This window comes from Anomaloglossus baeobatrachus, chromosome 6, assembly GCF_048569485.1.
Source record: "Anomaloglossus baeobatrachus isolate aAnoBae1 chromosome 6, aAnoBae1.hap1, whole genome shotgun sequence".
NCBI classification, from domain to species: domain Eukaryota; kingdom Metazoa; phylum Chordata; class Amphibia; order Anura; family Aromobatidae; genus Anomaloglossus; species Anomaloglossus baeobatrachus.
This window is the reverse complement of record NC_134358.1, coordinates 567172658-567198545: the sequence shown is the minus strand read 5'-3', so window position 1 is coordinate 567198545 and position 25888 is coordinate 567172658. Positions and strand designations below refer to the sequence as shown.

Here is a 25888-nt window from a genome sequence, read left to right as displayed (position 1 = left end):
AATTTATATCTAAATGCTACAGTTCGTGCTCTACTGTTATGGCTAAAAATGTTAACGTTTATGGGGCCCCCACCAGATTTTCTGCCCAGGGGCCCCCACCAACCTTAATCCGGCCCTGATCACATGGTCATAAGTATTCACACCCTTTGCTCAGACCCTCATATGTAAGTCACATGCAGTCCATTTCCTTGTGATCCTCCTTGAGACGGTTCTGCTCCTTTATTGGAGTCCAGCTGTGTGTAATTACACTGATAGGACGTGATTTGGAAAGGCGCACACTTGTCTATATAACACCTCACAGCTCACACTGCTTGTCACACCAAAGGAGAATCATGAGGTCAAAGGAACTGCCCAAGGAGCTCAGAGACAGAATTGTGGCAAGGCACAGATCTGGCCAAGGTTACAAAACAATTTCTGCAGTACTCAAGGTTCCTCAGAGCACAGTGACCTCCATAATCCTCAAATGGAAGATGTTTGGGACCAGCAGAACTCTTCCGAGACCCGGCCGTCCAGTCAAACTGAGCAATCGTGGGAGAAGAGCCTTGGGGAGAGAGGTAAAGAAGAACCACGAGATCACTGCGGCTGAGCTCCAGAGATGCAGTAGAGAGATGGAAGAAAGTTACACAAAGTCACCTATCACCGCAGCCTCCACCAGTCCGGCCTTTATGGCAGAGTGGCCGACGGAAGCCTCTCCTCAGTGCAAGACACATGAAAGCCCGGATAGAGTATATCAAGAAAACACATGAAGGACCCCCAGACTATGAGAAATAAGATTCTCTGCTCTGATGAGACGAAGATACAACTTTCTGGTGATAATCCTAAGCGGTATGTGTGGAGAAACCAGGCACCGCTCATCACCTGCCCAATACAATCCCCATAGTGAAGCATGTGTGACGCCCTGGACACCCAGGGGTCACAGGTCACTACACACACCACCTACACCCCCACACTAGAAAGGTACCATCAGTCAACCAAAGACCTGATTGCCTCCCTCAGAGTCAGACAGGCACACCAGGTGGGCGGAGTCAGGCGGATAGACACACCCTCCGAGGAGTCTGCTGGCCTGAGGCAGGAAAACACAAGAGAGTTGGAGATTAGGCTTGGAAGAGAGAGGAGTGCAGTTCTGCGCGGGGCCTGGGTTGGAGCCTAGGATCCCCGATCAGTCAGGCAGGCAGATGGTAGTGGTCGCCTGCAGGAGACTGGGAATACGACCGGTGGAACCGTAAGGGACCGGGACAGGGTAGTGGCCCGCCGGAACCGAACCGGGGAGCCAACTGGATACCGGAGCACCAGGCAGGGTACTCAGACCACGAACTAGGCTATAAGCCACCACCATAGTCAAATCAACTGATTGCGGTCTGGACCTCAGGGGTTCATTCCCACCTAAGTCCCGATTAAAGGCAACAGCCCAACCCGACCGGATAGGAGCCACCGCCAAAGGCCAGAGATCCAAGGGGCCAGCGTCTACGGGCAAACGGGCTCCTATGATACTTATACGCCGGGGAGCGGACTACCAGTGCCCAGTCACAGTAGCCAAGATCACATACACAGGTGCAGGAGAAAGGCGGACATTGCCAACCAGACTGGAGAAGCTGCAGCCGGCTGCGGGCCCCGTTCATCACCCTGTTTGGTTTGGCAGTGCCTCCAGTGTCTTGTATCAGAGTGAGTACACCAGTGCCCTCAGGCACCGCACCGCGCTGCACCGCAACACTGTGCCCTGCACCCCGGCTGTCGCCAACCGGGCCCCGGGACCAATCTCCCCTACCCACGGAGGGGTCAACACCTAGCTGCGCCACTACACCGATCCCGGGAGTCCCCGTACCTTCACCGCAGCGGTGGTGTCTACAATCACCACAACCCGTGGGTGGCGTCACGAACAATCATCCCAAAACTAAATACCTGCATCCCCCGCGCGTAGAGCCAAACCCCCTTGCAGAGCGACGTGACCCCCGGGTCTGTGAGAGGCTCGAGCCACCACCCGTAGAACGCGAGCACGGATCCGAGCGGCTCGGCGGACGCAGCTGAGGCCGCGGGGTGGTACACCTGGTTTTGGCCGCATCATGCTATGGGGGTAGGGACAGGATGACTTGTTGTAATTGAAGGAAAGATGAATGCGGCCAAGTACAGAGATATCCTGGAAGAAAACCTTTTCCAGATGCTCTGGACCTCAGACTTGGCTAAATGTTCACCTTACAACAAGACAATGACCCTAAGCACACAGCTAAAATAACAGACGAGTGGCTTCAGAACAACTCTGCGACCATTCTTGACCGGCCCAGCCAGAGACCTGACCTAAACCCAATTGAGCATCTCTGGAGAGATCTAAAAATGGCGTCCACCAACGTTCACCATCCAACCTGACGGGACTGGAAAGCATCAGCAAGGAAGAATGGCCGAGGATCCCCAAATCCAGGATCCCAAGAAGACTCATGGCTGTACTACCTCAAAAGGAGGGTGCTTCTACTCAATACTGAGCAAAGGGGCTGAATACTTATGACCACGTGATATTTCAGTTTTCCTTTTTGTTATAAAATTTGTACATTTCTGGGTTTTTTTCTGTCAAGATGGGGGATGGGAAGATGGGGGATGGGGCGCAAAGTGTACGTTAATGAGAAAAAAAAAGAGATACATAGAGGAAGGAGTATGTCCCAGCAGCACAGAGGATTTCAGGAGAGGAGAGCGCTGATCTTATAGGAGGACACAGAGATACACAGGAAGGAGCAGGACCCAGCAGCACAGAGTATATGGACAGGAGTATATGACATGGCCTGGGTCTTATGTCAGATGATAAATGGAAGGAGACAAATGAGGGATTAGAAATGACGAGGTTCCCAGCAGCACAGAGCATGTCAGGAGTGTTGTGTTCTCGTGAGGAGCTGTCATTTCTGGGATATTTGACATCTAATCTGCAGCTTACTGAGACTTCCATGAGGTGCAGTACCATTTCTCACCACTATCCCAACAAGTTGTTCCATAGACACTAGTGCAACAGCGCCCCCATAGGGTAATTTAGCAGAAACCAAAACCCAATCACTGTCCTGATCCATGTGAACCACATTTTCCCTCTTTTCTCTAAATTCCGTCCATTTATACCCTGATATAACCCCCCGATTCTGTTTTCGCAGGATTCCAGGTACGTGACGAGCAGCAGGATGCGGTGAAGACGCAGATGAACATTCCCTATTAGTAAGGACACGTCTGCAGCTGTTTAATGTCCCATTTCCTCTCATTAATCTCAGAAGCTCTTCTCGTGCCTGTTTCTCGCCTTGTTTACAGACTTTTTGCTAGATCCAGATGTCGCCCTTGAAGAACCAGCTGCAGCCCGTCATCCATTCACATAACTATCCGAAAAAATAACGCAGGAATTTCCCTATGGGCGTCCTATTGCTCAAGAGGCAGAGCGCCCTCCAGTCTCCCCCCGTCCTTCGCTGATTCTGGCCTTCGTGGATCCACAGATGAGGGTGGATATGACCCTGTGGAGTGGGCACTCAATTCTGGGTGCAGTGCAAACCTGGATCTTAAGGGGGTCTCCCCCAATCATGACACATCCAGATCTCTCCAGGATCTGCATGTCTCCATTTTGCAATCTTAAAGCAGCAACCTAAGGATTTTAATAGAGCTCCCCTTTAAATATCGTTGAGGACGGCCATGTCTATACCTCCCCAAAATGAGCCTGCACTAGAGGTCTGTGTTGTACGATGGCACATGACAGGTGATGGCCCCAGATGTTGTATAGTGGCCCCGGGCCCCCTGTTACGCCTCCTCTCGGCTTATTTTCACAGATATTCATTTTTCTTACCCGCTGTCGTCGTGCATTCTGGGGCGGAAGGCGTCTAACGTCGGCTTCTCCCTGAAACATCAGGATAAATATAAAACTAAACCTTAGCCTGACAGACCGCGCTTCCTCCTCCCAAGGACTACTAATAAGGGCAGCGGCCACAAAAAGGACCTAGAGATATCCCTCCGAGCTGCCCCCCCCATCTGACACCCCTCTGTCCACCAGGACCCAAAGTCACAGCCTGGCTGCCCATACAGCGGAGCCTGACGACCACTTCACTCTTCCAGGATGAGCAACAAGTCCATGACGTTTAGGCCATGTGCCCACGGGAGAAAGTACCTGCGGATTTTGCTGTGGGAAAACCCGCGGATTTTCTAGATTTTCCAGATAAATCCGCTGGTTTACGCAAGTACAGACACTCCCCATGTTATCCTATGGGATTTGGGGAGTGCTGTATCAATGCTGCGGTACGTGCGGCTGCGGAAAAAGCTGTGGATTTACCGCAGCCGCACGTAACTGCATGCCCATTATTTATGCAGAATTATCTGCGCCATTCCTGCCTTTCCACTATGGAGATACAAGGAAGGAATTCCACACGAAATCCGCACCGTTTCCACAGGTTTACCGCAAGAATTCCGCAGAAATACCGCAGCAATGGATAGCTGCGATTCCAGGGAGTTGCTGCGAGAACCTGCGGAAATTCCTGCAGAAACGTCCGCAGGTGCCAGCTCCCGTGGGCACATGGCCTTAAAACCATAGTTCTAGAAATTTACTAAAAGTTCCAGAAAGTTACAAAAACTGAAGTGAAAAAGTTTCAGAAACTTCCTGACTACAGTGTGAACCCCTCCATACTGCTACTTTGGGGGTCAGAAGTTACCATTTACCTCCGTGACAGGGATCATTTTTAGGAAACTTGTGTCAAAAGATGGTTGTGATTAGCTGCGGCTGTCAGGGCATGCTGGGAATTGTAGTCCCACAATAGAAAAGATGGAGGGTTGGACGTTACCTACCTTTAGAATCAAAGACGTGAAACATCCGCGACATTTCTTCACTTTCCCATCCTGAGTGAAGAATCCTTCAGCGCTCTGGAAGAGATGATGGGACAGTTACAGACGGCGGCGCCGGACGCGGAGTATACTGTGCGGAAAATAAGGATTTGATCCTCTGCGGATTTTGTAGTTTTCTACCTACAAAGAATAGAAAGGTCTGTAATTTCTATCGTAGGTAACTTCACCTGTGACAAAATAAAAAAAAAAATCCAGAGAATCCCATTGTGGGATTTATACATAATTATTCTGAATTTTATTGCATGAAATACCGTAAGTATTTGATACAATAGAAAAACAGAACTTAATATTTGGTAGAAACCTTTGTTTGCAGTTAAAGAGGTCGGACGTTTCCGGTAGATCTTTCCTATGTTTGCACACACTGCAACAGGGGTTTCGGCGACTTCTCCATACAGATCTTCTCCAGATCTTTTAGGCCACTCCTCCACACAGATCTTCTCCAGATCTTTCAGGTCACTCCTCCATACAGATCTTCTCCAGATCTTTTAGGCCACTCCTCCACACAGATCTTCTCCAGATCTTTCAGGTCACTCCTCCATACAGATCTTCTCCAGATCTTTTAGGCCACTCCTCCACACAGATCTTCTCCAGATCTTTCAGGTCACTCCTCCATACAGATCTTCTCCAGATCTTTCAGGTCACTCCTCCATACAGATCTTCTCCAGATCTTTTAGGCCACTCCTCCACACAGATCTTCTCCAGAACTTTCAGGTCACTCCTCCATACAGATCTTCTCCAGATCTTTCAGGTCACTCCTCCATACAGATCTTCTCCAGATCTTTCAGGTCACTCCTCCATACAGATCGTCCCCAGATCCTTCAGGCCACTCCGCCACACAGATCTTCACCAGATCCTTCAGGTCACTCCTCCATACAGATCTTCCCCAAATACTTCAGGTCACTCCTCCATAAAGATCTTCTCCAGGACTTTCAGGTCACTCCTCCATACAGATCTTCTCCAGATCTTTCAGGTCACTCCTCCATACAGAACTTCTCCAGATCTTTCAGGTCACTCCTCCATACAGATGTTCTCCAGATCTTTCAGGTCTCTCCTCCATATAGATCTTCTCCAGATCTTTCAGGTCACTCCTCCATACAGAACTTCTCCAGATCTTTCAGGTCACTCCTCCATACAGATCTTCCCCAGATCTTTCAGGTCACTCCTCCATACAGATCTTCTCCAGATCTTTCAGGTCACTCCTCCATACAGATCTTCTCCAGATCTTTCAGGTCACTCCTCCATACAGATCTTCTCCAGATCTTTCAGGTCATTCCTCCACACAGATCTTCTCCAGATCTTTCAGGTCACTCCTCCATGCAGATCTTCTCCAGATCTTTCAGGTCACTCCTCCATACAGATCTTCTCCAGATCTTTCAGGTCACTCCTCCATACAGATCTTCTCCAGATCTTTCAGGTCATTCCTCCACACAGATCTTCTCCAGATCTTTCAGGTCACTCCTCCATGCAGATCTTCTCCAGATCTTTCAGGTCACTCCTCCATACAGATCTTCTCCAGATCTTTCAGGTCACTCCTCCATACAGAACTTCTCCAGATATTTCAGGTCACTTCTCCATACAGATCTGCTCCAGATATTTCAGGTCACTTCTCCATACAGATCTTCTCCAGATCCTTCAGGTCACTCCTCCATACAGATCTCCAGATCTTTCAGGCCACTCCTCCACACAGATCTTCCCCAGATCCTTCAGGTCACTCTCCACACATATCTTCTCCAGATCTTTCAGGTCACTCCTCCACACAGATCTTCCCCAGATCTTTCAGGTCACTCCCCCATACAGATCTTCTCCAGATCTTTCATGTCACTCCTCCATACAGATCTTCTCCAGATCTTTCAGGTTTCGGAGCTGTCGCTGGGTAACATTGAGCTTCATGTTCCTCTAAAGATTTCCTATTGGGTTCAGGTATGGAAACTGGCTAGACCACTCCAGGACCTTGAAATGCTTCTTATGGATCCGCTTCTTAGTTGCCCTGGCTGTGTTTTGGGTCGATGTCTTGCTGGAAGACCCAGCCATGACCTGCCTTCAATGGTCTTACTGAGGGAGGGAAGTTGTTGGCCAAAATCTTGTGTTACATGACCCCCATCCATCCTCTCTTCAATACAGTGCAGTCTTCCTGTCCTCTTTACAGAGAAAGCACCCCAAAGTATGATGCTTTCACCCCCATGCTTCACGGTTGGGATGGTGCTCTTGGAGTTATACTCATCCTTCTTCCTCCAAACACAGTTAGTGCAGATGATACTATAAAGTTCTATTTTGGTCTCATCTGACCACATGAGCATTTCCAATGTCTCCTCTGGATCATCCAGATGGTCATTGATAAACTTCAAACACTGGACCTGTGCTGGTGTGAGCACAAGACCAGTTGAGCTGGTCCTGTGCTCACATGTCCTGTGTGTGTCCTGCAGGATTTTAGTCCATGACAACATAGTGTGTTACTAATGATAATTTTTGAGACTGTGGACCCAGCTCTCTTCAGGTCATTGACCAGTTCCTCCCATGTAGTTCTGGGCTGATTTCTGACCTTTCTCAGAATCATCCTTATGCCACATGGCAATATCTTGCATGAAGCCCCAGACCGAGTAAGACTGACAATCATCTTGAGTTTCTTCCATTTTTAAGAATTACGCCAACAGTTGTTGCCTTCTCACCAAGCTGCTTGCCTATTGTCCTGTAGCCTACCTCAGCCTTGTGCAGGTTTACAATTTTGTCCCTGATGTCCTTAGAGAGCTCTTTGATCTTGGGGCCATGGTGAAGAGGTTGGAGTGTGATTGAGTGTGTGGACTGGGGTTTTTTATACAGGTAATGGGTTCACACAGGTGTAATTAATCCAGGTAATGAGTGCAGAGTAGGGGAAAAATAACAGGTCTGTGAACAGAATTATTGCTGGTTGGTTGGTGATAAAATACTTATTTCATGCAATAAAATGCAAATTAATTATTCATAAATCATACAATGGGATTTTCTGCATTTTTTTGTTATTCTGTCACAGTTGAAGTTACCTATGATAAAAATCACAGCCCTCTCCATTCTGTGTAGGGGGAAAACTGCAAAATCGGCAGAGGATCAAATACTTATTTTCCCCACTGTATGTTACTTATAAAGAGAACACCAATGATATTTCGGGATCACCTTAACATACTCCAGAAGTAATAAGACAAAATAAAAAAATAAGGTATGCATACAAAAAAAGGGATATCCGCTTTAAAAAAATTTTTATTTAAGGTACAAAAAAAAGCAGAAGACGCCGAATCAAAAAACAATTAAAAGGCACAACAATTGTCACAATAAACAGGACTGAGCCGAGTCTAAACAGAACTGAGCCAAGTCTAAACAGGACTGAGCCGAGTCTAAACAGGACTGAGCCAAGTCTAAACAGGACTGAGCCGAGTCTAAACAGGACTGAGCCGAGTCTAAACAGGACTGAGCCGAGTCTAAACCGGACTGAGCCGAGTCTAAACAGGACTGAGCCGAGTCTAAACAGGGCTGTGCCGAGTCTAAACAGGACTGAGCCGAGTCTAAACAGGACTTAACTTATCCCAAATTGTCTGTATTCTGGAAGTCAGAAAATTATGGAACAGCAGTTATATTACAGCCCAGATATCACACGGGGAGTAACAGCAAAAGATCGGAGCCTTCCTGACATTCTATTTAGACTCTGATCAATTCTGTTTCTTGTGGCCATTTTTGTGCCTGATTTTAATTGGGCGTCTTGTACTTTGTTGTGACTTAAATATTATTGTAAATCCGCTCCTTATCTGTATACTTTCCTGCTTGTTTCTGTGTGTTATATTGGGCATGGACACTTGTCTCCTCTCCGCTGCCGTGTACTCACCCTTTTCACCTTCGTCTTGCTCGGTCTCGACAGGGTGCTCCACACTCCCGTTTTGGGTGGTTTGGATTTCTTTCCTCCTGTTGATCGAATGTCTCTGTCCTTCACCAAATCTCCCTGAAAAGAAACAAACATTAAATGTATCACTCCCATCATCTCTGGATCACACAGTGTATCACTCCCATCATCTCTGGATCACACAGCGTATCACTCCCATCATCTCTGGATCACACAGCGTATCACTCCCATCATCTCTGGATCACACAGCATATCACTCCCATCATCTCTGGATCACACAGCGTATCACTCCCATCATCTCTGGATCACACAGCGTATCACTCCCATCATATCTGGATCACACAGCGTATCACTCCCATCATCTCTGGATCACACAGCGTATCACTCCCATCATCTCTGGATCACACAGCGTATCACTCCCATCATCTCTGGATCACACAGCGTATCACTCCCATCATCTCTGGATCACACAGCGTATCACTCCCATCATCTCTGGATCACACAGCGTATCACTGCCATCATCTCTGGATCACACATGGTATCACTCCCATCATCTCTGGATCACACATGGTATCACTCCCATCACCTCTGGATCACACATGGTATCACTCCCATCATCTCTGGATCACACATGGTATCACCCCCATCATCTCTGGATCACACATGGTATCACCCCCATCATCTCTGGATCACACATGGTATCACTCCCATCATCTCTGGATCACACATGGTATCTCTCCCATCATCTCTGGATCACACAGTGTATCACTTTCATCATCTCTGGATCACACATGGTATCACTCCCATCATCTCTGGATCACACATGGTATATTCCCCATCATCTCTGGATCACACATGGTATCACCCCCATCATCTCTGGATCACACATGGTATCACTCCCATCATCTCTGGATCACACATGGTATCACCCCCATCATCTCTGGATCACACATGGTATCACCCCCATCATCTCTGGATCACACATGGTATCACCCCCATCATCTCTGGATCACACATGGTATCACCCCCATCATCTCTGGATCACACATGGTATCTCCCCCATCATCTCTGGATCACACATGGTATCACCCCCATCATCTCTGGATCACACATGGTATCACTCCCATCATCTCTGGATCACACATGGTATCACTCCCATCATCTCTGGATCACACATGATATAACCCCCATCATCTCTGGATCACACAGTGTATCACTTTCATCATCTCTGGATCACACATGGTATCACTCCCATCATCTCTGGATCACACATGGTATATTCCCCATCATCTCTGGATCACACATGGTATCACTCCCATCATCTCTGGATCACACATGGTATCACCCCCATCATCTCTGGATCACACATGGTATCACTCCCATCATCTCTGGATCACACATGGTATCTCCCCCATCATCTCTGGATCACACATGGTATCACCCCCATCATCTCTGGATCACACATGGTATCACCCCCATCATCCCTGGATCCCACACGGTATCACCCCCATCATCTCTGGATCACACATGGTATCACCCCCATCATCTCTGGATCACACATGGTATCACTCCCATCATCTCTGGATCACACATGGTATCACCCCCATCATCTCTGGATCACACATGGTATCACCCCCATCATCTCTGGATCACACATGGTATCACTCCCATCATCTCTGGATCACACATGATATAACCCCCATCATCTCTGGATCACACAGTGTATCACTTTCATCATCTCTGGATCACACATGGTATCACTCCCATCATCTCTGGATCACACATGGTATATTCCCCATCATCTCTGGATCACACATGGTATCACTCCCATCATCTCTGGATCACACATGGTATCACCCCCATCATCTCTGGATCACACATGGTATCACTCCCATCATCTCTGGATCACACATGGTATCTCCCCCATCATCTCTGGATCACACATGGTATCACCCCCATCATCTCTGGATCACACATGGTATCACCCCCATCATCTCTGGATCCCACACGGTATCACCCCCATCATCTCTGGATCACACATGATATCACCCCCATCATCTCTGGATCACACATGGTATCACCCCCATCATCTCTGGATCACACATGGTATCACCCCCCATCATCTCTGGATCACACATGGTATCACCCCCATCATCTCTGGATCACACATGGTATCACCCCCATCATCTCTGGATCACACATGGTATCACTCCCATCATCTCTGGATCACACATGGTATCACCCCCATCATCTCTGGATCACACATGGTATCACCCCCATCATCTCTGGATCACACATGGTATCACTCCCATCATCTCTGGATCACACATGGTATCACCCCCATCATCTCTGGATCACACATGGTATCACTCCCATCATCTCTGGATCACACATGGTATCACTCCCATCATATCTGGATCACACATGATATTACTCCCATCATCTCTGGATCACACATGGTATCACTCCCATCATCTCTGGATCACACATGGTATCACTCCCATCATCTCTGGATCACACATGGTATCACTCCCATCATATCTGGATCACACATGATATTACTCCCATCATCTCTGGATCACACATGGTATCACTCCCATCATCTCTGGATCACACATGGTATCACTCCCATCATCTCTGGATCACACATGGTATCACTCCCATCATCTCTGGATCCCACATGGTATCACCCCCATCATCTCTGGATCACACATGGTATCACCCCCATTATCTCTGGATCACACATGGTATCTCCCCCATCATCTCTGGATCCCACATGGTATCACCCCCATCATCTCTGGATCACACATGGTATCACTCCCATTATCTCTGGATCACACATGGTATCATCTCTGGATCACACATGGTATCATCTCTGGATCACACATGGTATCACCCCCATCATCTCTGGATCACACATGGTATCACCCCCATCATCTCTGGACCACACATGGTATCACCCCCATCATCTCTGGATCACACATGGTATCACCCCCATCATCTCTGGACCACACATGGTATCACCCCCATCATCTCTGGATCACACATGGTATCACCCCCATCATCTCTGGACCACACATGGTATCACCCCCATCATCTCTGGATCACACATGGTATCACCCCCATCATCTCTGGATCACACATGGTATCACTCCCATCATCTCTGGATCACACATGGTATCACTCCCATCATCTCTGGATCACACATGGTATCACTCCCATCATCTCTGGATCACACATGGTATCACTCCCATCATCTCTGGATCACACATGGTATCTCCCCCATCATCTCTGGATCCCACATGGTATCACCCCCATCATCTCTGGATCACACATGGTATCACTCCCATTATCTCTGGATCACACATGGTATCATCTCTGGATCACACATGGTATCACTCCCATCATCTCTGGATCACACATGGTATCAATTTCATCATCTCTGGATCACACATGGTATCACTCCCATCATCTCTGGATCACACATGGTATCACCCCCATCATCTCTGGATCACACATGGTATCACTCCCATTATCTCTGGATCACACATGGTATCATCTCTGGATCACACATGGTATCATCTCTGGATCACACATGGTATCACCCCCATCATCTCTGGATCACACATGGTATCACCCCCATCATCTCTGGATCCCACACGGTATCACCCCCATCATCTCTGGATCACACATGGTATCACCCCCATCATCTCTGGATCACACATGGTATCACCCCCATCATCTCTGGATCACACATGGTATCACCCCCATCATCTCTGGATCACACATGGTATCACCCCCATCATCTCTGGATCACACATGGTATCACTCCCATCATCTCTGGATCACACATGGTATCACCCCCATCATCTCTGGATCACACATGGTATCACCCCCATCATCTCTGGATCACACATGGTATCACTCCCATCATCTCTGGATCACACATGGTATCACCCCCATCATCTCTGGATCACACATGGTATCACTCCCATCATCTCTAGATCACACATGGTATCACCCCCATTATCTCTGGATCACACATGGTATCTCCCCCATCATCTCTGGATCCCACATGGTATCACCCCCATCATCTCTGGATCACACATGGTATCACTCCCATTATCTCTGGATCACACATGGTATCATCTCTGGATCACACATGGTATCACCCCCATCATCTCTGGATCACACATGGTATCACCCCCATCATCTCTGGACCACACATGGTATCACCCCCATCATCTATGGATCACACATGGTATCACCCCCATCATCTCTGGATCACACATGGTATCACTCCCATCATCTCTGGATCACACATGGTATCACTCCCATCATCTCTGGATCACACATGGTATCACTCCCATCATCTCTGGATCACACATGGTATCACTCCCATCATCTCTGGATCACACATGGTATCTCCCCCATCATCTCTGGATCCCACATGGTATCACCCCCATCATCTCTGGATCACACATGGTATCACACCCATTATCTCTGGATCACACATGGTATCATCTCTGGATCACACATGGTATCATCTCTGGATCACACATGGTATCACTCCCATCATCTCTGGATCACACATGGTATCACTTTCATCATCTCTGGATCACACATGGTATCACTCCCATCATCTCTGGATCACACATGGTATCACCCCCATCATCTCTGGATCACACATGATATCACTCCCATCATCTCTGGATTACACATGGTATCACTCCCATCATCTCTGGATCACACATGATATCACCCCCATCATCTCTGGATCACACATGGTATCACCCCCATCATCTCTGGATCACACATGGTATCACCCCCATCATCTCTGGATCACACATGATATCACTCCCATCATCTCTGGATTACACATGGTATCACTCCCATCATCTCTGGATCACACATGATATCACCCCCATCATCTCTGGATCACACATGGTATCTCCCCCATCATCTCTGGATCACACATGGTATCACCCCCATCATCTCTGGATCACACATGGTATCACCCCCATCATCTCTGGATCACACATGGTATCACTCCCATCATCTCTGGATCGCACATGGTATCACCCCCATCATCTCTGGATCACACATGGTATCACTCCTATCATCTCTGGATCACACATGGTATCATCTCTGGATCACACATGGTATCACTTTCATCATCTCTGGATCACACATGGTATCACTCCCATCATCTCTGGATCACATATGGTATCACCCCCATCATCTGTGGATCACACATGGTATCACCCCCATCATCTCTGGATCACACATGATATCACTCCCATCATCTCTGGATCACACATGATATTACTGCCATCATCTCTGGATCACACATGGTATCACTCCCATCATCTCTGGATCACACATGGTATCACTCCCATCATCTCTGGATCACACAAGGTATCTCCCCCATCATCTCTGGATCACACATGGTATCACCCCCATCATCTCTGGATCACACATGGTATCACCCCCATCATCTCTGGATCACACATGGTATCACCCCCATCATATCTGGATCACACATGATATTACTCCCATCATCTCTGGATCACACATGGTATCACTCCCATCATCTCTGGATCACACATGGTATCACCCCCATCATCTCTGGATCACACATGGTATCACCCCCATTATCTCTGGATCACACATGGTATCTCCCCCATCATCTCTGGATCCCACATGGTATCACCCCCATCATCTCTGGATCACACATGGTATCACTCCCATTATCTCTGGATCACACATGGTATCATCTCTGGATCACACATGGTATCATCTCTGGATCACACATGGTATCACCCCCATCATCTCTGGATCACACATGGTATCACCCCCATCATCTCTGGACCACACATGGTATCACCCCCATCATCTCTGGATCACACATGGTATCACCCCCATCATCTCTGGATCACACATGGTATCACTCCCATCATCTCTGGATCACACATGGTATCACTCCCATCATCTCTGGATCACACATGGTATCACTCCCATCATCTCTGGATCACACATGGTATCACTCCCATCATCTCTGGATCACACATGGTATCTCCCCCATCATCTCTGGATCCCACATGGTATCACCCCCATCATCTCTGGATCACACATGGTATCACTCCCATTATCTCTGGATCACACATGGTATCATCTCTGGATCACACATGGTATCATCTCTGGATCACACATGGTATCACTCCCATCATCTCTGGATCACACATGGTATCACTTTCATCATCTCTGGATCACACATGGTATCACTCCCATCATCTCTGGATCACACATGGTATCACCCCCATCATCTCTGGATCACACATGGTATCACTCCCATTATCTCTGGATCACACATGGTATCATCTCTGGATCACACATGGTATCATCTCTGGATCACACATGGTATCACCCCCATCATCTCTGGATCACACATGGTATCACCCCCATCATCTCTGGATCACACATGGTATCACCCCCATCATCTCTGGATCACACATGGTATCACTCCAATCATCTCTGGATCACACATGGTATCACCCCCATCATCTCTGGATCACACATGGTATCACCCCCATCATCTCTGGATCACACATGGTATCACTCCCATCATCTCTGGATCACACATGGTATCACCCCCATCATCTCTGGATCACACATGGTATCACTCCCATCATCTCTAGATCACACATGGTATCACCCCCATTATCTCTGGATCACACATGGTATCTCCCCCATCATCTCTGGATCCCACATGGTATCACCCCCATCATCTCTGGATCACACATGGTATCACTCCCATTATCTCTGGATCACACATGGTATCATCTCTGGATCACACATGGTATCACCCCCATCATCTCTGGATCACACATGGTATCACCCCCATCATCTCTGGACCACACATGGTATCACCCCCATCATCTCTGGATCACACATGGTATCACCCCCATCATCTCTGGATCACACATAGTATCACTCCCATCATCTCTGGATCACACATGGTATCACTCCCATCATCTCTGGATCACGCATGGTATCACTCCCATCATCTCTGGATCACACATGGTATCACTCCCATCATCTCTGGATCACACATGGTATCTCCCCCATCATCTCTGGATCCCACATGGTATCACCCCCATCATCTCTGGATCACACATGGTATCACACCCATTATCTCTGGATCACACATGGTATCATCTCTGGATCACACATGGTATCATCTCTGGATCACACATGGTATCACTCCCATCATCTCTGGATCACACATGGTATCACTTTCATCATCTCTGGATCACACATGGTATCACTCCCATCATCTCTGGATCACACATGGTATCACCCCCATCATCTCTGGATCACACATGGTATCACCCCCATCATCTCTGGATCACACATGATATCACTCCCATCATCTCTGGATTACACATGGTATCACTCCCATCATCTCTGGATCACACATGATATCACCCCCATCATCTCTGGATCACACATGGTATCTCCCCCATCATCTCTGGATCACACATGGTATCACCCCCATCATCTCTGGATCACACATGGTATCACCCCCATCATCTCTGGATCACACATGGTATCACTCCCATCATCTCTGGATCGCACATGGTATCACCCCCATCATCTCTGGATCACACATGGTATCACTCCCATCATCTCTGGATCACACATGGTATCATCTCTGGATCACACATGGTATCACTTTCATCATCTCTGGATCACACATGGTATCACTCCCATCATCTCTGGATCACATATGGTATCACCCCCATCATCTCTGGATCACACATGGTATCACCCCCATCATCTGTGGATCACACATGGTATCACCCCCATCATCTCTGGATCACACATGATATCACTCCCATCATCTCTGGATCACACATGATATTACTCCCATCATCTCTGGATCACACATGGTATCACTCCCATCATCTCTGGATCACACATGGTATCACTCCCATCATCTCTGGATCACACAAGGTATCTCCCCCATCATCTCTGGATCACACATGGTATCACCCCCATCATCTCTGGATCACACATGGTATCACCCCCATCATCTCTGGATCACACATGGTATCACCCCCATCATCTCTGGATCACACATGGTATCACCCCCATCATCTCTGGATCACACATGGTATCACCCCCATCATCTCTGGATCCCACATGGTATCACTCCCATCATCTCTGGATCACACATGGTATCACCCCCATCATCTCTGGATCACACATGGTATCACCCCCATCATCTCTGGATCACACATGGTATCACCCCCATCATCTCTGGATCACACATGGTATCACCCCCATCATCTCTGGATCACACATGGTATCACTCCCATCATCTCTGGATCACACATGGTATCACCCCCATCATCTCTGGATCACACATGGTATCACCCCCATCATCTCTGGATCACACATGGTATCACCCCCATCATCTCTGGATCACACATGGTATCACCCCCATCATCTCTGGATCACACATGGTATCACCCCCATCATCTCTGGATCACACATGGTATCACTCCCATCATCTCTGGATCACACATCATGGAAAATGTAAATCAGTCTCTGTTGCTCATAGCAACCAATTACAGTGCAGCTTTCATTTTACCAAAGCAAAGTGTAAGATAAAAGCTGCAATGTGATTGGTCACTTTGGGCAACAGAAGCAGAATGTCTTTTTGCCGCTCTCCCTCACATCTCTGTTCCGTCCTCATGTTATTTCTTTTAGTCTCTGTGTGTTCCATGTGGCGGTCTCCTTGTGTCTCTGTCTCACGTCGCTCTCTTTGCCTCGCTCTCTCTGTATGTCATGTTGCTTTCTCACCTCATCTGTCTCATGTCGCTCTCTATCCTATACTTATGAGGCTGCGCTCTCTCTATCCCCGTCTCTCATGTCGCTCTCTATCCTATACTTATGAGGCTGCGCTCTCTCTATCCCCGTGTCTCATGTTGCTCTCTATCCTATACTTACAAGGCTGCGCTCTCTCTATCCCCGTGTCTCATGTCGCTCTCTATCCAGGACTTTGAAGGTTGCGCTTATGTCGCTCTGTATGTTGTACTCATAATAAAGCTGCGCTCTCTCTGCCCCTCTCTATTCATGTCTAAAGTTGCTCTCCATGTTGTACTTAACACAATGGCTGCGCTCTGTCTGCCTCTCTCTATCCAGGACTTATAATAAAGTTGCGCTCTGTCTGCCTCTCTCTATCCAGGACTTGTAATAAGGCTGCGCTCTGTCTGCCTCTCTCTATCCAGGACTTATAATAAGGCTGCGCTCTGTGTGCCTCTCTCTATCCAGGCCTTATAATAAAGTTGCGCTCTGTCTGCCTCTCTCTATCCAGGACTTATAATAAGGCTGCGCTCTGTCTGCCTCTCTCTATCCAGGACTTGTAATAAGGCTGCGCTCTGTCTGCCTCTCTCTATCCAGGACTTATAATAAGGCTGCGCTCTGTCTGCCTCTGTATCCAGGATTTGTAATAAGGCTGCGCTCTGTCTGCCTCTCTCTATCCAGGACTTGTAATAAGGCTGCGCTCTGTCTGCCTCTGTATCCAGGATTTGTAATAAGGCTGCGCTCTGTCTGCCTCTCTCTATCCAGGACTTGTAATAAGGCTGCGCTCTGTCTGCCTCTGTGTATCCAGGACTTGTAATAAGGCTGCGCTCTGTCTGCCTCTGTATCCAGGACTTATAATAAGGCTGCGCTCTGTCTGCCTCTCTCTATCCAGGACTTGTAATAAGGCTGCGCTCTGTCTGCCTCTGTATCCAGGACTTATAATAAGGCTGCGCTCTGTCTGCCTCTCTCTATCCAGGACTTGTAATAAGGCTGTGCTCTGTCTGCCTCTCTCTATCCAGGACTTGTAATAAGGCTGCGCTCTGTCTGCCTCTGTATCCAGGATTTGTAATAAGGCTGCGCTCTGTCTGCCTCTCTCTATCCAGGACTTATAATAAAGTTGCGCTCTGTCTGCCTCTCTCTATCCAGGACTTATAATAAGGCTGCGCTCTGTCTGCCTCTCTCTATCCAGGACTTATAATAAGGCTGCGCTCTGTCTGCCTCTGTATCCAGGATTTATAATAAGGCTGCGCTCTGTCTGCCTCTCTCTATCCAGGACTTATAATAAGGCTGCGCTCTGTCTGCCTCTGTATCCAGGACTTATAATAAGGCTGCGCTCTGTCTGCCTCTCTCTATCCAGGACTTATAATAAGTCTGCGCTCTGTCTGCCTCTCTCTATCCAGGACTTATAATAAAGTTGTGCTCTGTCTGCCTCTCTCTATCCAGGACTTATAATAAGGCTGCGCTCTGTCTGCCTCTCTCTATCCAGGACTTATAATAAAGTTGTGCTCTGTCTGCCTCTCTCTATCCAGGGCTTGTAATAAGTCTGCTCTCTGTCTGCCTCTCTACATCCAGGACTTATAATAAAGTTGTGCTCTGTCTGCCTCTCTCTATCCAGGGCTTGTAATAAGTCTGCGCTCTGTCTGCCTCTCTCCATCCAGGACTTATAATAAAGTTGTGCTCTGTCTGCCTCTCTCTATCCAGGGCTTCTAATAAGGCTGCGCTCTGTCTGCCTCTCTCTATCCAGGACTTATAATAAGGCTGCGCTCTGTCTGCCTCTCTCCATCCAGGACTTATAATAAAGTTGTGCTCTGTCTGCCTCTCTCTATCCAGGGCTTGTAATAAGTCTGCGCTCTGTCTGCCTCTCTCCATCCAGGATTTATAATAAGGCTGCGCTCTGTCTGCCTCTCTCTATCCAGGACTTATAATAAGGCTGCGCTCTGTCTGCCTCTCTCTATCCAGGACTTATAATAAGGCTGCGCTCTGTCTGCCTCTCTCTATCCAGGACTTATAATAAGGCTGCGCTCTGTCTGCCTCTCTCTATCCAGGACTTATAATAAGGCTGTGCTCTGTCTGCCTCTCTCTATCCAGGACTTCTAATAAGTCTGCGCTCTGTCTGCCTCTCTCTATCCAGGACTTGTAATAAGGCTGCGCTCTGTCTGCCTCTCTCTATCCAGGATTTATAATAAGGCTGCGCTCTGTCTGCCTCTCTCTATCCAGGATTTATAATAAGGCTGCGCTCTGTCTGCCTCTCTCTATCCAGGACTTATAATAAGGTTGCGCTCTGTCTGCCTCTCTCTATCCAGGACTTATAATAAGGCTGCGCTCTGTCTGCCTCTCTCTATCCAGGACTTATAATAAGGCTGCGCTCTGTCTGCCTCTCTCTATCCAGGACTTATAATAAGGCTGCGCTCTGTCTGCCTCTCTCTATCCAGGACTTATAATAAGGCTGCGCTCTGTCTGCCTCTCTCTATCCAGGACTTATAATAAGGCTGCGCTCTGTCTGCCTCTGTGTATCCAGGACTTATAATAAGGCTGAGCTCTGTCTGCCTCTCTCTATCCAGGACTTATAATAAGGCTGCGCTCTGTCTGCCTCTCTCCATCCAGGACTTATAATAAGGCTGAGCTCTGTCTGCCTCTCTCTATCCAGGACTTATAATAAGGCTGCGCTCTGTCTGCCTCTCTCTATCCAGGGCTTGTAATAAGTCTGCGCTCTGTCTGCCGCTCTCTATCCAGGGCTTGTAATAAGTCTGTGCTCTGTCTGCTGCTCTCTATCCAGGGCTTGTAATAAGTCTGCGCTCTGTCTGCTGCTCTCTATCCAGGACTTATAATAAGGCTGCGCTCTGTCTGCCTCTCTCTATCCAGGATTTGTAATAAGGCTGCGCTCTGTCTGCATCTCTCTATCCAGGACTTGTAATAAGGCTGCGCTCTGTCTGCCTCTCTCTATCCAGGACTTATAATAAGGCTGCGCTCTGTCTGCCTCTCTCTAGTCAGGACTTATAATAAGGCTGCGCTCTGTCTGCCTCTCTCTATCTAGGACTTGTAATAAGGCTGCGCTCTGTCTGCCTCTCTCTATGCAGGACTTATAATAAGGCTGCGCTCTGTCTGCCTCTGTGTATCAAGGACTTATAATAAGGCTGCGCTCTGTCTGCCTCTCTCTATCCAGGACTTATAATAAGGCTGCGCTCTGTCTGCCTCTCTCTATCCAGGACTTATAATAAGGCTGCGCTCTGTCTGCCTCTCTCTATCCAGGACTTGTAATAAGGCTGCGCTCTGTCTGCCTCTCTCTATCCAGGACTTATAATAAGGCTGCGCTCTGTCTGCCTCTCTCTATCCAGGACTTATAATAAGGCTGCGCTCTGTCTGCCTCTCTCTATCCAGGACTTATAATAAGGCTGCGCTCTGTCTGCCTCTCTCTATCCAGGACTTATAATAAGGCTGCGCTCTGTCTGCCTCTCTCCATCCAGGACTTATAATAAGGCTGAGCTCTGTCTGCCTCTCTCCATCCAGGACTTATAATAAGGCTGCGCTCTGTCTGCCTCTCTCTATCCAGGACTTATAATAAGGCTGCGCTCTGTCTGCCTCTCTCTATCCAGGACTTGTAATAAGGCTGCGCTCTGTCTGCCTCTCTCTATCCAGGACTTATAATAAGGCTGCGCTCTGTCTGCCTCTCTCTATCCAGGACTTGTAATAAGGCTGTGCTCTGTCTGCCTCTCTCTATCCAGGACTTATAATAAGGCTGCGCTCTGTTTTGCCTCTGTGTATCCAGGACTTATAATAAGGCTGCGCTCTGTCTGCCTCTCTCTATCCAGGACTTATAATAAGGCTGCGCTCTGTCTGCCTCTCTCTATCCAGGACTTATAATAAGGCTGCGCTCTGTCTGCCTCTCTCCATCCAGGATTTATAATAAGGCTGCGCTCTGTCTGCCTCTCTCTATCCAGGACTTATAATAAGGCTGCGCTCTGTCTGCCTCTCTCTATCCAGGACTTATAATAAGGCTGCGCTCTGTCTGCCTCTCTCTATCCAGGACTTATAATAAGGCTGCGCTCTGTCTGCCTCTCTCTATCCAGGACTTATAATAAGGCTGTGCTCTGTCTGCCTCTCTCTATCCAGGACTTATAATAAGGCTGCGCTCTGTCTGCCTCTCTCTATCCAGGACTTATACTTTTCTGCGCTCTGTCTGCCTCTCTCTATCCAGGACTTATAGTTTTCTGCGCTCTGTCTGCCTCTCTCTATCCAGGACTTATACTTTTCTGCGCTCTGTCTGCCTCTCTCTATCCAGGACTTATACTTTTCTGCGCTCTGCCTGCCTCTCTCTATCCAGGACTTATACTTTTCTGCGCTCTGTCTACCTCTCTCTATCCAGGACTTATACTTTTCTGCGCTCTGCCTGCCTCTCTCTATCCAGGACTTATACTTTTCTGCGCTCTGTCTACCTCTCTCTATCCAGGACTTATACTTTTCTGCGCTCTGTCTGCCTCTCTCTATCCAGGACTTATAATAAGGCTGCGCTCTGTCTGCCTCTCTCCATCCAGGATTTATAATAAGGCTGCGCTCTGTCTGCCTCTCTCTATCCAGGACTTATAATAAGGCTGCACTCTGTCTGCCTCTCTCTATCCAGGACTTATAATAAGGCTGCGCTCTGTCTGCCTCTCTCTATCCAGGACTTATAATAAGGCTGCGCTCTGTCTGCCTCTCTCTATCCAGGACTTATAATAAGGCTGTGCTCTGTCTGCCTCTCTCTATCCAGGACTTATAATAAGGCTGTGCTCTGTCTGCCTCTCTCTATCCAGGACTTATAATAAGGCTGCGCTCTGTCTGCCTCTCTCTATCCAGGACTTATACTTTTCTGCGCTCTGTCTGCCTCTCTCTATCCAGGACTTATACTTTTCTGCGCTCTGTCTGCCTCTCTCTATCCAGGACTTATACTTTTCTGCGCTCTGCCTGCCTCTCTCTATCCAGGACTTATACTTTTCTGCGCTCTGTCTACCTGTCTCTATCCAGGACTTATAATAAGGCTGCGCTCTGTCTGCCTCTCTCTATCCAGGACTTATACTTTTCTGCGCTCTGTCAGTCACTTTCCCTCCATCCTGTCCTGTGCTCATTGTGGCCACTTACCTGGACTCCTTCATTCCTGGCTTCTGTCTCGGACTCCTCCAGGTCCTGATGAGACGCGGCCACCAGCAGAAGGCCAAGAGCCACGCACCCCAGAATCAGCAGCCCCCTCATATCTGACGGACCCTCCGCGCCCCACTACATTAACAATGAAAAAGTCTCCTCCGAGCGCCGGAGCAGCCGCCCTCCCCCTCTTCCTGTGAATGGAGCCGCGGGGCATGAAATGTCTCAGTCCCTTCCCCCTTTGTATTAAGCTACTTATGGGGTCAAACATCTGTGGAGAAAACAGAGAGCAAACCCGCAACCCAAAGAGGGCCAGTATCACACAGGATGGGATTAGATGCACAGCTCAGCAGACAGTATCACACAGGACAGGATTAGATACACAGCTCAGCAGACAGTATCACACAGGAGAGGACTATATACACAGCTCAGCAGACAGTATCACACAGGAGAGGATTAGATACACGGCTCAGCAGATAGTATCACACAGGAGAGGATTAGATACACAGCTCAGCAGACAGTATCACACAGGAGAGGACTAGATACACAGTTCAGCAGACAGTATCACACAGGAGAGGATTAGATACACAGCTCAGCAGACAGTATCACACAGGAGAGGACTAGATACATGGCTCAGCAGACAGTATCACACAGGTGAGGATTAGATACACAGCTCAGCAGACAGTATCACACAGGAGAGGACTAGATACACAGTTCAGCAGACAGTATCACACAGGAGAGGATTAGATACACAGCTCAGCAGACAGTATCACACATGATAGGATTAGATACACAGCTCAGCAGACAGTATCACACAGGAGAGGATTAGATTCATGGCTCAGCAGACAGTATCACACAGGAGAGGATTAGATACACAGCTCAGCAGACGGTATCACACATGATAGGATTAGATACACAGCTCAGCAGACAGTATCACACAGGAGAGGATTAGATTCATGGCTCAGCAGACAGTATCACACAGGATAGGATTAGATACACGGCTCAGGAGACAGTATCACACAGGATGGGATTAGATGCACAGCTCAGCAGACAGTATCACACAGGAGAGGACTAGATACACAGTTCAGCAGACAGTATCACACAGGAGAGGATTAGATACACAGCTCAGCAGACAGTATCACACATGATAGGATTAGATACACAGCTCAGCAGACAGTATCACACAGGAGAGGATTAGATTCATGGCTCAGCAGACAGTATCACACAGGAGAGGATTAGATACACAGCTCAGCAGACGGTATCACACATGATAGGATTAGATACACAGCTCAGCAGACAGTATCACACAGGAGAGGATTAGATTCATGGCTCAGCAGACAGTATCACACAGGATAGGATTAGATACACGGCTCAGGAGACAGTATCACACAGGAGAGGATTAGATACACAGCTCAGGAGACAGTATCACACAGGAGAGGATTAGATACACAGCTCAACAGACAGTATCACACAGGAGAGGATTAGATTCCTGGCTCAGCAGACAGTATCACACAGGATAGGATTAGATACACGGCTCAGCAGACAGTATCACACAGGAGAGGATTAGATACACAGCTCAGCAGACAGTATCACACAGGAGAGGATTAGATACACAGCTCAGCAGACAGTATCACACAGGAGAGGATTAGATACACAGCTCAGCAGACAGTATCACACAGGAGAGGATTAGATTCATGGCTCAGCAGACAGTATCACACAGGATAGATACACAGCTCAGCAGATAGTATCACACAGGAGAGGATTAGATACACAGCTCAGCAGACAGTATCACACAGGATAGGATTAGATACACGGCTCAGCAGACAGTATCACACAGGAGAGGATTAGATACACAGCTCAGCAGACAGTATCACACAGGAGAGGATTAGATACACAGCTCAGCAGACAGTATCACACAGGAGAGGATTAGATACACAGCTCAGCAGACAGTATCACACAGGAGAGGATTAGATTCATGGCTCAGCAGACAGTATCACACAGGATAGGATTAGATACACGGCTCAGCAGACAGTATCACACAGGAGAGGATTAGATACACAGCTCAGCAGACAGTATCACACAGGAGAGGATTAGATACACAGCTCAGCAGACAGTATCACACAGGATGGGATTAGATACACAGCTCGGCAGACAGTATCACACAGGAGAGGATTAGATACACAGCTCAGCAGACAGTATCACACAGGACAGGATTAGATACACAGCTCAGCAGGCAGTATCACACAGGACAGGATTAGATACACAGCTCAGCAGACAGTATCACACAGGAGAGGATTAGATACACAGCTCAGCAGACAGTATCACACAGGATAGGACTAGATACACAGCTCAGCAGACAGTATCACACAGGAGAGGATTAGATACACAGCTCAGCAGACAGTATCACACAGGGGAGGATTAGATACACAGCTCAGCAGACAGTATTGCACAGGAGAGGATTAGATACACAGCTCAGCAGACAGTATCACACAGGAGGGGATTAGATACACAGCTCAGCAGACAGTATCACACAGGATAGGATTAGATACACAGCTCAGCAGACAGTATCACACAGGAGAGGATTAGATACACAGCTCAGCAGACAGTATCACACAGGGGAGGATTAGATACACAGCTCAGCAGACAGTATTGCACAGGAGAGGATTAGATACACAGCTCAGCAGACAGTATCACACAGGAGGGGATTAGATACACAGCTCAGCAGACAGTATCACACAGGATAGGATTAGATACACAGCTCAGCAGACAGTATCACACAGGATACGATTAGATACACAGCTCAGCAGACAGTATCACACAGGAGAGGATTAGATACACAGCTCAGCAGACAGTATCACATAGGAGAGGATTAGATACACAGCTCAGCAGACAGTATCACACAGGATAGGATTAGATACACAGCTCAGCAGACAGTATCACACAGGAGAGGATTAGATACACAGCTCAGCAGACAGTATCACACAGGGGAGGATTAGATACACAGCTCAGCAGACAGTATTGCACAGGAGAGGATTAGATACACAGCTCAGCAGACAGTATCACACAGGATAGGATTAGATACACCTCTCAGCAGACAGTATCACACAGGACAGGATTAGATACACGGCTCAGCAGACAGTATCACACAGGAGAGGATTAGATACACCTCTCAGCAGACAGTATCACACAGGA

The 25888-nt window shown here is 47.9% G+C and overlaps 1 protein-coding gene across 1 annotated transcript in view; it reads right to left on the bottom strand.

Annotated features, from left to right (window-relative positions):
* Positions 1-22890, bottom strand: part of LOC142244636 (uncharacterized) — a 31052-nt gene extending 8162 nt beyond the window's left edge. Inside the window, exons 1-4 of the mRNA XM_075316896.1 lie at positions 22697-22890; positions 8696-8809; positions 4789-4863; positions 3800-3850 (exon numbers count right to left, since the gene is read on the bottom strand). Of these exons, the coding sequence (XP_075173011.1) occupies positions 3800-3850; positions 4789-4863; positions 8696-8809; positions 22697-22807 (351 nt within the window). The 5' untranslated portion in view covers positions 22808-22890. The remainder of the gene's footprint in view (positions 1-3799; positions 3851-4788; positions 4864-8695; positions 8810-22696) is intronic.
* Positions 22891-25888: the final 2998 nt, after the last annotated feature.